We start from the raw sequence: 14285 nt of genomic DNA on the forward strand, positions 1-14285 counted from the left end.
CCTGGAAGAGCCAGGACAGGGAAATGCAGATCAGTGAACTCCAATGTGCTGACTTCTCCAATTCCTGGGAATAACCAGCCACAGACAAACTGCTCCTCTGTGCAGACTGTGCAAGGTGCTTGTTTCACCCCTCCTGAGGCATCAGGAGCAGCCGAGATCTGAGGGTGGGGCACATCTGCCTTTGGAAATCTCTGTTATAATTTAGTTTTGGGTGCTTGGTCCTGTTCTTATGAAAGAAGTCACTTGCACTTCCCTGAAAGACAGAGTTGGTCATTTTTGTACCATTTTCCTTGTGCAGCTCAGCCAATTTGGGCATGACTTGGCTTTACAAGTAGATTGCAGACTGATGGAGTTCTGGGACTAGAATTCAAGATTCTGGTAGAAAGCAAAACATTAACTGATGAGGTGGATGCACAGATTACAAATTACATCTAATCTCATTGCCATTCAATCTTTATTTTCAGCTTAAAAAATAGAAAGACATGGTTTGTGGCAAAGTGTCACATTTCCATCCAGGAAACTGATAAAACTCTTCCTCAATGATTTATTTAACATTTTTCTGTAGTTTCTGGTCGACCATATTACTAATATTACTACTAATATACCATATTATTACTACACTTATTTTGAAACAAAATCCTGTTGCATTGTGTCCATTCACTCCTGACAGATCCCTTAGAATTTGGTTTTGTTCCCTCCTTGCTGGGGATTTAGAATTGTAATTCTCCTCTTAGGTTTGGGACAAATGAGATTTTCAAATATCAAAATGTCTTGATAAAAAGGAAAAAAACCAAACCCATATTTCCAGTTAGTGTGGAAAGGGAAGCTGCCAGCTTTTCCTGTCAGAATTTCTGTAGGATGCTCTGTGTGCTTTTTGTCTTTTGTGAGTGTGGCTTTGAATGCTGGTTTTGACAACTACATGCTGCAATTTTGGGTTTGGTGGATAAAAATGAGGGCTCGAGCAGAGGAGCTGTGCAGCTGCAAAGAAAAGCAGAGAGGAGGGGGAGGTTTACAACATCTACTGAGATTTGAGAAAATGTTATTATACATTCTTGCTGCTTAATCTTGGAGAGAACAGATGTGGGAGAGACCTGCAGCAGTCAGAGCACAGCCCCTGGATGGCTCAGCTCTGTGTGCTGCTCACGCTCAGCCTCTGCTCAGCCCAGGCACTGCCAGCCAGGGAGGCTCCCCAGCATCTCCAGGCATTCTTCAGAGCACAACCAGGGAGGCCTGGGATAAAAGATATTGCCAACATCCAGCCTAAATATCCTTTGATCCCCTTTAAGCTGATAACATCCTTTCTGTTCCTCCTGGACATGGAGCACAGGCTGTTTATGTATTTTCAGTCTGTTGTTGTGCTCCTCTCTGAGATTTTTTCCTCTTTGCCTGTGCAGAATCCAAGTACTTCCCCTTGAAGATACTGGGAGCACCTGACAGACTGGGCTTTTCTCCCTGTCCACAGGGGTCTGTTCCTGGTGCTGGCAAGGCATTCCATAGGAATTAATTCCATGGGAATGTTCTGTAGGTGCCCCTTGGTTTTATACAAATTTGATGGACACAAACCCAGCAGCTCTCCCTTTCCACTACCATATCTGTAGTATATGTATATATATACTAGAATACCATATACTGCATATACATATATGTACATATTTGTACATATATTTCTACATGTACATATATGTATATATTTTTTTGGGGGGGAAAAAAGGATGGGTTTGTTGCTGTGTGTGTCTACAGGAGGAGAGCCAGGGGAAATATGTGGCTGTTTCATTAATGGATTTCTATGAATGCTTTTACACTTTGCCTCTTCTTCCCAAGCTCCTGCTTTCTCACTAAATAACCTGTAACTGCTCCCTGGTCAGGGATTCTGCCCTGCCCCAGCTGCTCCAGGGTGGGAACACTGGGGAGGAAAAGATGTTCAGTTCAACAGCATTTCTTTCTGCCCCAAACCAACACATACTAGTTCAAACTGTTTCTCTTAAAGAAAAAATAAAATAATTTAAAAAAAAGAACAAAAACCCCTCACTGAGAACAATGTGAAAATTAGCACAGCAGGAGAAAGAAACAAACCAAGCAAAATATTGTACCTGTGTTTTGATCAGTAGCAGTGGGGTGTGTGGAGCAGGAGCAGATTAAATCAGGGCTTGGTGGGAGTCCTGGGCTCTGTTCTGGCTGGGACAGCATCACTTCTAGCAGGGAGAAGAATGCAGTGTCTTTGTACAAACAAATCTCCAGCCAAATTCCTTCCTGCTATAATGTAACTGACTGCTGGAAAGTTCAGAAAACCTGCTAATCGTCTTACAGAGAGGGCACTGAGCTCAGGAGCTCTGTATCGAACCCAGCTCCTCCAGAGCCTGATGGGATTTGGAGCTGATACTTGACAGAAAACCATAACCCCCTTTTGCTGTCTCTAAGTGATAATGTCAAGGGAGAGGAATTTTTTTTACACATTATCCCAAGTGTAAGGTTTTTTTTTTTCCATTAAGCCATCTTAATTCCCCTAGTAAAAATTACACTGTGTTCTTGTCAAGTGGCAAAGAATCTCCTAATGACACTGCCTTTATTTCCAACAGGGGCAAGCAGGTCTGCCTGGAGAGAGGGGCATTAAGGGACTTCCTGTAAGTGCTGCACTCCTGGGTGGTGCCAGGCTCAGGTGGGGCTGGTGCCTGGCACTGCAGGTGCCACTGGAGCTGCTCCAGAGCTGAGCTCTGCTGCCTCCAGCTCAGACATTTGTTCCAGACACCCTCACCTTAACAAATCCCTCTGCAAATGAAGCATTCCTGGTGTGAAGCACAGTGCTGATGTGACCAGGGGGCATCAGGGGGCTGGGCTGTGCCTGCAGATCCCTCTGGGCACACACAGCAGCTCCTGGCACCAAAGGTGGGCACAGTTAAACTGCTCAAAGTCCATCAGCTGCTCTCAACTCCCTCCTGCACCTCAGCTGGCCAAGCTGAGCTGGAAACCCTGTAATGAGTTAAGAGATGTGTCCAAATGATTTTTTGGCAATACCTGGACAGATGCCCAGAGGAAATGTCTGCACTGGCACATAAGGCCAGTGGAAACAAACCAATGGTGGTGAAGGTTGGCTGACAGAGATCTAGTGGAGAAAATTGGGTTTTTTTTGGCTGGCAGCTTCCAGAGAAGCCCCAGAGCCTCTGGGAGGGTTCTCATCTCTCTTCCTTGGTTCCACCTCATCATTTCATAAAATTCACAGAACCTTTTCCTTGGTCCTTCCTCCTGTGCTCACCTCTGCTTTGCAAATGTCTCAGGGATGCCCAACAAGTTTGAGGAGCCCAAGCCTTTTGACTTTATTTTAGATTGTTAGTTTTGTTTTATGTTTAGCTTAGAGTGGTTGAATCTCTCCCTGGCATCTGCTCTTCAGAAAGTGCATGAACCTCCTGGCTGGGGGGAAACATGGGAGCAATGTTCACAGCACAGAGAGATCTTTGTTCAAGAAATGTTAGTGAGCATCTTCAGAGGCAGAAGGTGATGTGACTAATTAATAAAAGCAGAATGGAGGGGTTTTCTGTTCTAAATCAAGGTAAACATGTCCATGTTTGGGGGAAAGGAGCAACATATCTGTGGTTTAGCACACAATGCTGTTCACTGAGAGCCCAGTGAGATGTCTGTGGCCTTGCTGGGGCCCAGGCCATGGCAGGTGGCCCCTCCTGCAGCTTGGCCACTCCTGGACAAGTTCATTTGTGTTAGAAGTGGTGGTGACCTCCTGGGAAGCTGACAGGAGCCAGGGCAAAGCTCAGGAGAGCACTTTGGCCCCTGGCATGAAGGTCCATGTGTTTCCTGCTGGTGAAATGCTTCTTTAATTTGCTCCTTTGGTGGGGAGGGATCCAAGGGCTCCTGGAAGGCTCCTCAGCCCCATGTAACCAAGTTTCCTTCCTTTGTTTCAGGGTGAACCAGGCAAGAAGGGTGAGGAAGGTGACAAAGGTGCTGATGTAAGGATGTGTTTCTACTGTTTTACTTTTGGTTTTGTCACTTTACTGTCCTTCAAGCCTTTAACAGGTGGGTTTGGGGGCCAGAGGGTGAGTCCACAGTTAAATGTGCAGAGCAAGTGTGCCTTGGGTTTGAATTTAATGTGTGCCAGAAATCCTGGTCTGTGAGGTTTCCTTGGCCATGTTGTCACCATGTTCTTGAGCACCTCAGTCCCCAGAGGTTGTTCTGTCACATGGAGCTGCTTGGGAATTGCTTCCCTATTGTCCCTCCCAGCTGCTGAGGGACAGACTCCCAAAAGAGACCAAACTGCAAGTGCAGAGCATTGGAGTTCTCACATCTCTGCTCTCAATCCCTGAAACACTTCCCAACATCTCTTTGGCCCTTCAAGCCCACACTTAAGGTGACAAGGACAACAAACTACAGCTTGAATGTACATGAGGAGCTCTTTGAACAGGGATTTCTCCTGCACTCCTGCTTTGGTCATCTCCTCTTTTGCATCTTTTCATTTTTAAACATGCACACTGTAGAGTATGAAAGTGACATTATGGACAAGAAGCCTATTCTGCAACACATTCTAATGTTAGTTTGGTTTTCTTTCTTGCAGGGGGAAGGTGTCCAACAGCTTCGAGAGGCTCTGAAGATTTTAGCTGAGAGGGTATTGATCCTTGAGCACATGATAGGAATTCATGGTAAGCACTGCTAAGGTTTTCTTCTCCAGGGAACCAGGGCTCTGCTCAGGCTTGATGGTTAAACACCCTCCCACTCTCCTGAGCTCTCTGGTGTCTGTTCAAGCCCCATTTTCAAAACTAGGTACCATGAATTAGTTTTGAGTTCCAGCAGCTGTAGTACTTCTTCTGGCTTTCCAGTAGCAGGTGAAATGACCCTTACAGTGATTTTTGTTACAGTTCAGGCAGCCAAGTCATGAGCAGCAGCTCAAGCCATGTGGCATAGATCATCCACCAGCTTCCCACAGAGCTGCTTGTTCAAGTCTTTAGGCCAGATCATTTAATCCTGTTAACAGCATCTTCCAAGTGACTTGTACACCTCTGAGGCCCTTGCTTTGTGCAGCACCAGGTTTTGCAGAGAAAGCCCAGACAGTGCTGCCATGTCACCCTGAAAATCAGTGATTTTCATGTCACCCTGAAAATCAGTGATCCCTGAACATTTTGTGATCGTAACTTACATGAAACCTATTTTCACAGTCAGATTTAAAGAAATTCCCACATGTTTTACATTCAGATAGATTTTTGTGATCTCTTGAGGCTGTTGGCTCTCCCGTCACTGGGACAGTGTGTACATCATCCCTTAAAGAATGTTCTCTTCCCTTAACCACAGGATGGTGTTGGTTATTGTCACAGGAGTTGGTTATTTCCAGGTTGTAGCCAAGGATCAGTTCTCTCCCAGCTGCCAAAACCTGCTGTGCCAGAACAACAAACACCTTCTGTGTTTCAGAAACACAGTTAGAGGCAAAATGTTTGGCTCTGCTATCCCAGCCTGCGAGCAGCCAACCTGCTCCATGGCACTGAGCAAGTCCCAGAGCACTTTTCTGTCCTTGACACCTGGAACCTCATTCCTGGCCTTGCTTGTAAGCCCACCTCACACCTCCCCTCAGATCAGCATCCACTTTTACTGGGATGTGGCCTTTGGAGATTAATTTAAGCTATGGGAATGCTAAGTAGCTGAAATGCCCAGCAGTCCTGACAGTGCCTCACTGCACAGTAATTCCATCCCAAGCACTTCAGGCAGCACTTTGGGATCCCAGCCCTGTCTGGAGGCAGCAGAGCTGGGATGGAATTGCTGCTGGACCCTTCCAGTGCCAGGGCATGGCTGGGCTGGAGCCTGCTCTGCTCTGTCACTATAGGACACAAAACACAACACACACACACCGCTGCTCTCAAGGTGAAAAAAGAGAAGTTTATTTTCTGACTCCAACATTTATAGTTTTCTAAAAGTTACAGTGGGTTGGAGGGTGACAGTGCCACCTCTCCAAAGACACTGGACAAACCAACAGTCTATCAAATTTCTCTTCTTCCATAAAAGAATACAAAACAATAAGTTATTTACAAAAAGTATGTGAGAAAGTTCGTTACAAGAATGTAAACATCAGAAGGCTTAGAAAATCTTAAAAAATCAGAGCAACACTGCTCAGTGGCCTCCTGCCCTTGGAGGCTCCAAGTGCTATTTCCAAAAGCAACAGGCAGCAACAGCATAAGATTTTTGGGAAACCCTGAATCACAACCCCATGATTCAGCCACACTCACCCTGCCCTTACCTCTTGCTCTCATCCTGCTTCAGTTCACATTTTCATTCCAAGGGGAGAAAAATATATTTTTATACATTTTGTATAAAAATGTATAAAAAGCTGCTTTGCTTTGAGCTGGTGGAGGTACCAGGGAGATGCCCACTTGATTTCCTAGGCAGCAACCCATGCCAGCTAGGGTGGTCTCCATGGAAGAGGGAAAGGGGGGTTCCCTGGATGAGTCCATTAGAAAAAGGGATTTACAAGATCCAGGGTCTGGGCCTCCTTTGGCTTTTACTTTGTACCTTCATTTATAGTGATATAAAGCAAAAAATCACATCCTTGGGAATCTTCTGTAGACCCTGGGAGTGGGGTTCACACACCTTGCCCCAGCAGAGCTGCCTGATTTTGGTGTTTTTTCACATTTTCTGTGGAAATAGAGCAGCAGCAGCAAGGTATGTGCTGCTGTTATTTTGAAACAGTCATTTCAGCAAACCATTTGTATTGATCTGTTACTGCTTGGGATGGAGATGAGTTATTTACACCCATCTGTACTTCTATACCAGTGTAACTGCATCAGCAAAAATGGATGTTTTTTGATTGTGCACTGTGGTTAGGTCATATTTAAACACCTGTATTGTATGACTTTAGGGATTTTTTTGTCCCATAAGTATTGATAATTTTATTCCTACTCTGTGCTTTTGAATAGTTCCATTCTTTCACTTCACACATATTTTAGGCCCTAAAAAACACTGTTTAGAAAGAGAACTTGGAAATTAAGGCATATTTTCCTTGTGCAATTATGTTCATCTTCGTGTATAAGGTTAAAAAAGCCCTAACAAACAAAGAGAAAAGACATTAAATAACAAAAATATTTTCCTTGAGCACAGACCTCCCTGGACTGAAAGGCACCACAGAGGTTTAAATCACCCAGCACCAACTCTCTGGTCATGTTCCCAGTGTAGGTGTTAAGGATTTGACCACAGGTTCTGGGGGCAGCTCAGCTTTAAAACTCCACTCAGAAATGCCAATCCCATGCTCTCATTTTCCCAAGAAACTTCCCACTGAGTGTGGTTTCCAAAACCACAGCCACCCAAGCAACAAGGCAAAACATCCCAGCAAACAAACCTCTCCTCTGCCCTGGGAGGGCAGCTGGAGCTGCCCTGGCCTGGGAGCTGCAGAGAGCAGCCCAGCAGGACACAGCAAAGCCCAAATTGTTTGGCAGGGTTTGGTGCCAGCAGACAGAGCCCAAATCCTCTGGCAGCCAAACTCTCACTGGAAACAGAAACGCTGCCTGGTGGGATCAAACCAAGGCTGGCACATTGGGCTCCTGGCAGGGAAACACAAACACCCAGCTCTGGAGGCAGAAGGAAGAAGAAATTGGGGCGTTGGAAATGATGAGGCAGATCAAGCCACCAGCATCTGTCGCTGAAGAGTGGCTCAGAGCAGCGTATATTGAATTTGTTCAGCTGAGGGAAGAGCAGGAGGCTGTTACCTGGAGGTGCTCTGGGAGCAGGGACAGCCACCATCCATCCCCAGCATTGTTGCTGGTTTGGCTGCAGCCCAGGGTGGGTCAGTCCTTGCATTCAATCCTTTCAGTGCCTCCAAATGTCCTTTGCTAGGAGGGAAATGGTACTTAAACCCTAAGAGCATCACTGCCCACTGCCCACCAGCTCATCCTCCAACACCAGGAGTCTGTGGGCAGTGCTGAGTAGTTGCTGCAGCCCAAGTAAATTCATAATTAATGTAAGAACAGTGTCACTGTGATACTTTCTGAAAAATCCCTTCACCAGGATGTCTTCTTCTGGAAGCTGAGAAGCCTCAGAAAAGAATGAAAACAAAAATTATCTCAATGCTTCTCCTGTGTTTGCTGCTTTGGAATGTGGTCTGGAGATCATTTACCAACAGGTGCATGTTTGATTGGTTCTATGTGAATTGTTTTTAATTAATTACCAATCACCATCAGCTGTGTTGGACTCTGAGGAGTCAGTCATGAGTTTTTATTCATTCTTTTTAAACCTTCTGTCTGTATCCTCTCTCTTTCTTGAGTATAGTTTTCTATAATATAATATCATAAAATAATAAGTCAGCCTTCTGAGAACATGGAGTCAGATTCTCATCTCTCACCTTGTCCTGGGGACCCTCACAAACACAACAGAACAGCACTTTAGGAATGGAACTACAAAGGAGAACAGGCCCTGCAGTAGGAGCACTTACCCCAAAGAGCTCAGGCAGAGCAGAAGGGAAATATCTCATGGAGGAAAAGTGTGATGGCAGCAAAGCTGTAGCTCCAAAGCTGCTTCCTGCATGGAGAGCAAACAGGAGGGAGATTGTGGGAATTCATAAAATCAGAGGGTTTGGGGAAAGCTGCAAAAGGCAGGCCCCAGAGGCAGTAGAACTGTGATTAGAGCTAAGCAGTAGACATGAGATAAATCAGCAGAAAAATTATGTAAAAAGTAGAAAAGTAAGGACACATACAACAATGGTCTGTGTATTAACACTTGTCTAGAATAACTCCCTAAGCTGCAGAAAAGTTTATCTAGTGAGATATTAGGAAGTTCTAAGCTTAATAAAGGAGCTCTGTGCATTGTGTTTTAAGGCTCACAAGCAGGTATTGTATTTGAAATAAGCAAGCATTGTTTTAACCAAATGTACCTGTGCTTATAGTGGTTGGATAGAACTACTGTCAATGTGCTTTTGCTTTGTGATATTGGCCAAAAAACTTTAAAAGTGAGTTGTAACATTGAATTCTTGGTCTGCTGCCTGGGATGTGAGCTGATGGCATCTTCCCATTGTCATAACCATGTAATGAGGCTGATGCTGGAAAATCAAACAGCTCAAGGCAGTTCCCAGCAGTCCCATCCTGTTGGTGATTTGTACACAGCCCCTGGCCAGCAATAGGAGCACATTGCTGCCACAAGAGGAACCACTCAGAAGGGCCCACGAGTGTCTTCCTCAGCCTCCCCTTTTAAATAGTGCTCTCCCATGACTTTCTCTCCTTACAGACTCTTTGTCTTCCATTGAGCCAGGCTCTGGACAGGATGTGATCCCAGGCTCCCCCCTGAGAAGCAGCATCAAGATCAAGCGAGGAGGACCCCGGCAGCCCCAGGCCCACCAGATCCTCTCCTCCCTGCTGGATGATGCTGAAGCCAGAAGGAGAAGCCACAGGATGAAGTAGGAGCATCTCTGTGTCCTCCCTGCCTGTTCTGCAGTTAAAGATCCAGTACCCAGTGCTTAATTGCACCCTGCAGATGAAGAGGGTGGGAGGCTGCAGTGTTGGTGGCTGGGTTTCCTTTCCTGGCCAGTTCTGAGCCCTGGTTGCAGGGAATGACTTATCCATAGCTCAGAGAGGGTTTTGAGAATGTTTTCCTTGATTTTGTTGTTTTGCCTTTGGAATAGCAGTTGTCAGGTGTCTCAGAAGCTGCCTACAGGAGTGGCACCTCCTGGCTGTGCCTCGAGGGTTCAACCCTGCCCTTGTTCTCTCCCTGCCCTTGACAGTCACTCAGTAAAGCTCTGCTTAACTGGCCAAGCCCATCCATCCCACCCAGAGCCAAAGCCAAGCCTCAGCCTTGTCCATTGCTGCAGTTGGAGACATCTGCTTTTGTTTCCTGCATGACCTGCAAGGATTTCGTTTAAGCAAAGAACAAATTAGATACAAATTACATTTAAAAGTATTGCTCTGAAAATTCAGGTGGCTTTCTGGACTTTAGCAACGAAATCCTGGCTCTTCATGTTGCTAATTGCATGTGAGTGACATTATTTCTATTTGTGGTTGGATAAACAAGGACTTTTAATGCAAATGTTCCTAGAAACATTGGCTTTCTGTCTATCTTCAGAGAGTTTAGACTATTTCTGTGAAAACATAGAGCAGTTTGCATGAGATATGATGGAATTGTGCAAGAATTTTCCCATACTGTGTTCAGCTTGTGCATACATCCAGAGATAATTAATTTAAGTGGTGGCAGTAGCTATTCACAGAAAAGGATATTTTGCAATAGTTTCTTAATCCTACAGCAATCAGGAAAAATGTTTTCACAGTGTTTTGTTTTAATCTTGTGAGTAAATCCTCACCATTTAGATCTGGAGACAGTGTAGGAGCAAACCACAGCCTAGGGAATTAGAGTCTTGTCAAGAGCTTATCTTGCACTGGGAGTTAAATACAGAGTCATTTTACTTTTTGCAATAACTGGTTATTTTAGGGGAAGTACCAGCTTCCAGGTTTAAGAAGTTGAACCTGCCCTTCAGTGACAAATGAATCACTCCACCTGCTGTGCTAACCAGGTCAGACAAGCTGATGTCATCCGTGTAGACAGTGATTTTTGTTAGAAGGGGGAGGTTAATCAACAAAACTGACTGGACTATTTTTTGTTTTTAATTCCCACGTTCTGACAGTTCTCAAATTCAGCCCAGGACAAAAGTGGGCAAATTGAGTTGTGTTAAGGCCCCTGTGTGTCTGGTTCCTGTGCAGAACACAGCTGTGTGAGCAAGCTGGGCTGCACTGCTGTAGTGTTTCTGTCAGAGGCTTTCCAAAGAAAACACTCTGCAGTCCCTGAGTCCAGCACCCCAAGTGATCTTCCCAAGGCAAAGCCCACTGGAAATGAGGCTAAAAATGGAGGAGCTCTGCCAGCCCAGCATCAGCCCCACATTAAATTGAGTGTCCATAAACACTGTAAACATGGCAGTGCCATGTTTACAACAACAGAGACAACCCCAATCCTTCCTCTGAAGAGCCTGGAGCCTGGCATTTCCACAAATGAGCAGGTTACAGGCTCCTCTAGGTGAACCCACCATGCCTTGGCTTGGCCCTGCTCCTCAGGAACCCAGCCATCCCCAGGCAGGTGAAATGGCAAAGCTGATGCTGAGCAAGCACCAGAACCTTCTTTTACTGCTGTGCAGCTGAATAACAACCAGCTGTGCTGGAGGCAGCAGGGAGGCAAGTCCCTGCCCTGCTTTTGCATCCTCCCCCTGCTTGGTCAGTGCCAGCTGTGGGGCTCATTCAGCCTACCTGGCTCAGGTTGTGCTTCTGAATGATTGAATTTCCCAAGAAACAAACCCAGAGCTTTGCAGGAGCCTCAGGAGGTCCCTGGCTTCACTCTGAGTTACAGCTGTGGTGTAGAGAGACAAGAAAATGAGTAAAACTCAGGTCCAGCAGGTTCCTGAGCTCAAGGAGCCATCCTGTATCTGCAATCCCTTGGGGAGAAGCAAATAAAACTCTCTGAATGCGTCTTGGTTTCACCCCCAGCACTAACTCTAAGCCCAGCACTAACTCTGAGGATGTCTGAGGAGCTCTAAGAGCCCAAGTTCCTCCTTCACTACGGGCAGGGCAAGAGCTCTGTTTGTGGCCAGCCAAGCACGGGAACATTCTTGGAATAATCATTCCATCTAAGAGTTAAATGTCCAAAAAAAAAGGATGTTTCCTCATTTGCAGGTTGATTCCTGTGCAGGAATTGAGAATACTTGGTTACCTCTGGGGTGAATTGGGACCATCTTGGTCTGGATCACATCACCCCACTGGTGGCTTCCAGGAGATAAATCAGCCAGTTGGTGTTGGAACATCAGGCCTGGGGAGTGAGGAGAAATCTCAGTTCGGTCTAAACTCGTGCACTGGGCAGGCTGGTGCCAGCTGTAGTTGAGGCCACAGGAACCATTTGTCCTCATGGCAGCTTCAGGAACCAAACCCAACCAAAGCATCTTTAAAAAGGGAAATGGGGAAATTCAGTTTCACTGGTCCTGTAACTACAGGGTTGAATTTGGGGAAGAAGGAATACAATGAGGCCATTTTTACTTCCCTGGCATTTCAGAGGCTCCACACTGAACTGGAAGAGAAATCTTTCTTTTTCCAAGTTTCTCTTCTGAATTCAAAGTAATGCTTTAGTCACTCACATTGGTGAGCCATTCATACTGACATGGATTTGGAATTTTATATTATTTAAAACAAATTACTGACAAGAATGAAAGGAAAATTTAATGGAAGTTGTTTGCAATTAATCCTGCCAAGTCAATTGTCAAAAGGCTGTTCAGGTTTGGGTTGAGACCACTTGAATTATTGATAGTATGAGCTATGTAATATTTTCTCCTTGCTTTGTTTAGCCCCATCTCTCTGATGAGGTGCTGTGTCTTTAAATGGGGGACAGCAGGATTATACCAGATGGACTTTCTCTCTCTGCTGGGGTTTCATTCCTCTCCACTCACACGAGGGCTGCACCACACTGTTGTGCCACCCCAGTTTAATGACATTTAAAGGTGAGCACAGCCTCACACACTGACATTGATGAGATTGATGACCAAGCAAACCACTCCAACCACATTCTCCATCATGGGCAGGATCCTGAGGTTCATTTCAGCCAGGGCATATAATGCTTCTTGCCATGTCTATGTAACTTAGGGGATTTATTTTGAATGCGTGCTCATTTAGAAATATATTTTAATTGAAATGTTTAGTGCTTTATCTTACATACATACTGTGCAATACCATAGTGTGTTCTTTTCCTTTTTTTTTTCTTTTTTTGTTTTTCCCTAAGACTTTTTTGAAATTCTTGATGTTTGTTTGAGCTCCAGTGTGTTTTTGACTTGGCTCAGCTCTGGTAGTAGTAGTGTTTTCCTTGCCCTGAGCTAACCAGAAGCAGCACATTGCACAACAAAAATCCTTTGCAAGTCATGCACCCTCACATTCACCAGCAACCTGCAACTCCTGGGAGGCAGAGAATGCTCCTCTCCAGAGGGTCTAATTTGCACTTACTGTAAGGAATTGCTAGCAACCCAGGGAAATAGGAATTAACTAGAAAGAAGAGCCCTCACCTGCTCCCACCAAACTCCAGAGTAATTTTATTATCAATTTTCAAAGGAACAGGCCTTAAAAATCAGACCCAGCCCTGGAGCAGCACATGCAGTGCTGGGTGGGCTCTGCTCCAGTGTCTGCCATAAGCTGTTGTCACATGGGACCCTGAGCACTGTGACAAAGGCTTCCAGAGACAATCAGCTCCTGAACTTCCCTCCTGATGCAATGATTGGAAACCCATCCTCCTCCAGGTTTACACCCTCTGTCTGACTCAAGATGACATTCCACTGGGGGTGTAGGGGTTAAACTGCTCAGAGTCTCTGTGATTTCTTGGTTTCCTGTGAAACCAAGGCATTGAAAGGTGCTATAATTGTTCACGAGGCACATCCCAGCCACAGAAGGAAATGGTAACTTCTTCACCAGTTATTTTACACAGTACCTTTTTTATTTATATCAGTGTGTTTTGTATGTGTGCCAATGGTCCCAGCTTCTCTCCTGGGGATCAGCTTTACAACCATTTGGTCTTTTATAGGGCAGCCATAGGCAGTATCTTGCAATCACGTGTAATTTCTTAACTTAGAGCAAGAATAAATCTCGTCTGACAAGATGAACTCATTTATGGCAGGCTTTAATGTTTGTTGTAAACACAACCTGTTTGTTCCACCTCTTGCATGGTTACTTATCTGTTTTCATATTGCTATGTTATTTTTCAAAATATCTATTTCTCTTTATTTGCTATGGGGTTTGTTACTGTATATGGAATGTTTTGTATTCAGCATTTTCTTACGGAGCAGAGTGGGAACAGTATTCAAGGACCCACAAATACCAAAGACCTTTCATGTAATGCACTGAGAAATAAACTTACTGTAAATGAATATCATGTCAGCTGTCCTCTATTTATGAAGTTCAGAGCAAGTTCAAACTGCAAACTGCAGCCTGAAATCAGGGCTTTTGCTTCCTGACATCTCAGCCTTCTCTTTGGGAAAGCTCCTTGGCAGGGCTCTTAAAAACAAGATGTGCATCTAGGGCCTGCTGTGGGCTGGAGGGGCAAAAAGGGCAAAAAGGGCCTTTCTTGCCTAAAACCAGAGCTGGGCTCCCTGCCCTCGGTGGCACTGACTCCTCTGCAGGTGTTGGACAGAGAGATCTGTCTGCAGGACACACAGAGCTACCCCTCAGCATCCCCAGCCACCAGAGTGAAATACAGGGACAGATCCCAAACACAGGGACAGATCCCAAACACAGGGACAGATCCCAAACACAGGGGCACATCCCAAACACAGGAGCTCATCCTGCCCTCATGGGGAGGTGTTTTAGCTC

At 45.3% G+C, this 14285-nt stretch overlaps 1 protein-coding gene across 5 annotated transcripts in view; it reads left to right on the top strand.

The window, feature by feature from the left end:
- COL26A1 (collagen type XXVI alpha 1 chain) overlaps positions 1–13848 on the top strand; it is a 172047-nt gene extending 158199 nt beyond the window's left edge. For 3 of the 5 annotated variants that reach the window (XM_014308859.2, XM_031060597.1, XM_031060594.1), the window contains 4 exons: positions 2577–2621; positions 3909–3953; positions 4556–4640; positions 9196–13848. In XM_014308859.2, the coding sequence (XP_014164334.1) occupies positions 2577–2621; positions 3909–3953; positions 4556–4640; positions 9196–9368 (348 nt within the window). In that variant the 3' untranslated portion in view covers positions 9369–13848. The remainder of the gene's footprint in view (positions 1–2576; positions 2622–3908; positions 3954–4555; positions 4641–9195) is intronic. The other 2 variants (XM_031060595.1, XM_031060596.1) reach the window with 2 other exon arrangements.
- Positions 13849–14285: the final 437 nt, after the last annotated feature.

This window comes from Geospiza fortis, unplaced genomic scaffold (assembly GCF_000277835.1).
Source record: "Geospiza fortis unplaced genomic scaffold, GeoFor_1.0 scaffold425, whole genome shotgun sequence".
Lineage (NCBI taxonomy): Eukaryota > Metazoa > Chordata > Aves > Passeriformes > Thraupidae > Geospiza > Geospiza fortis.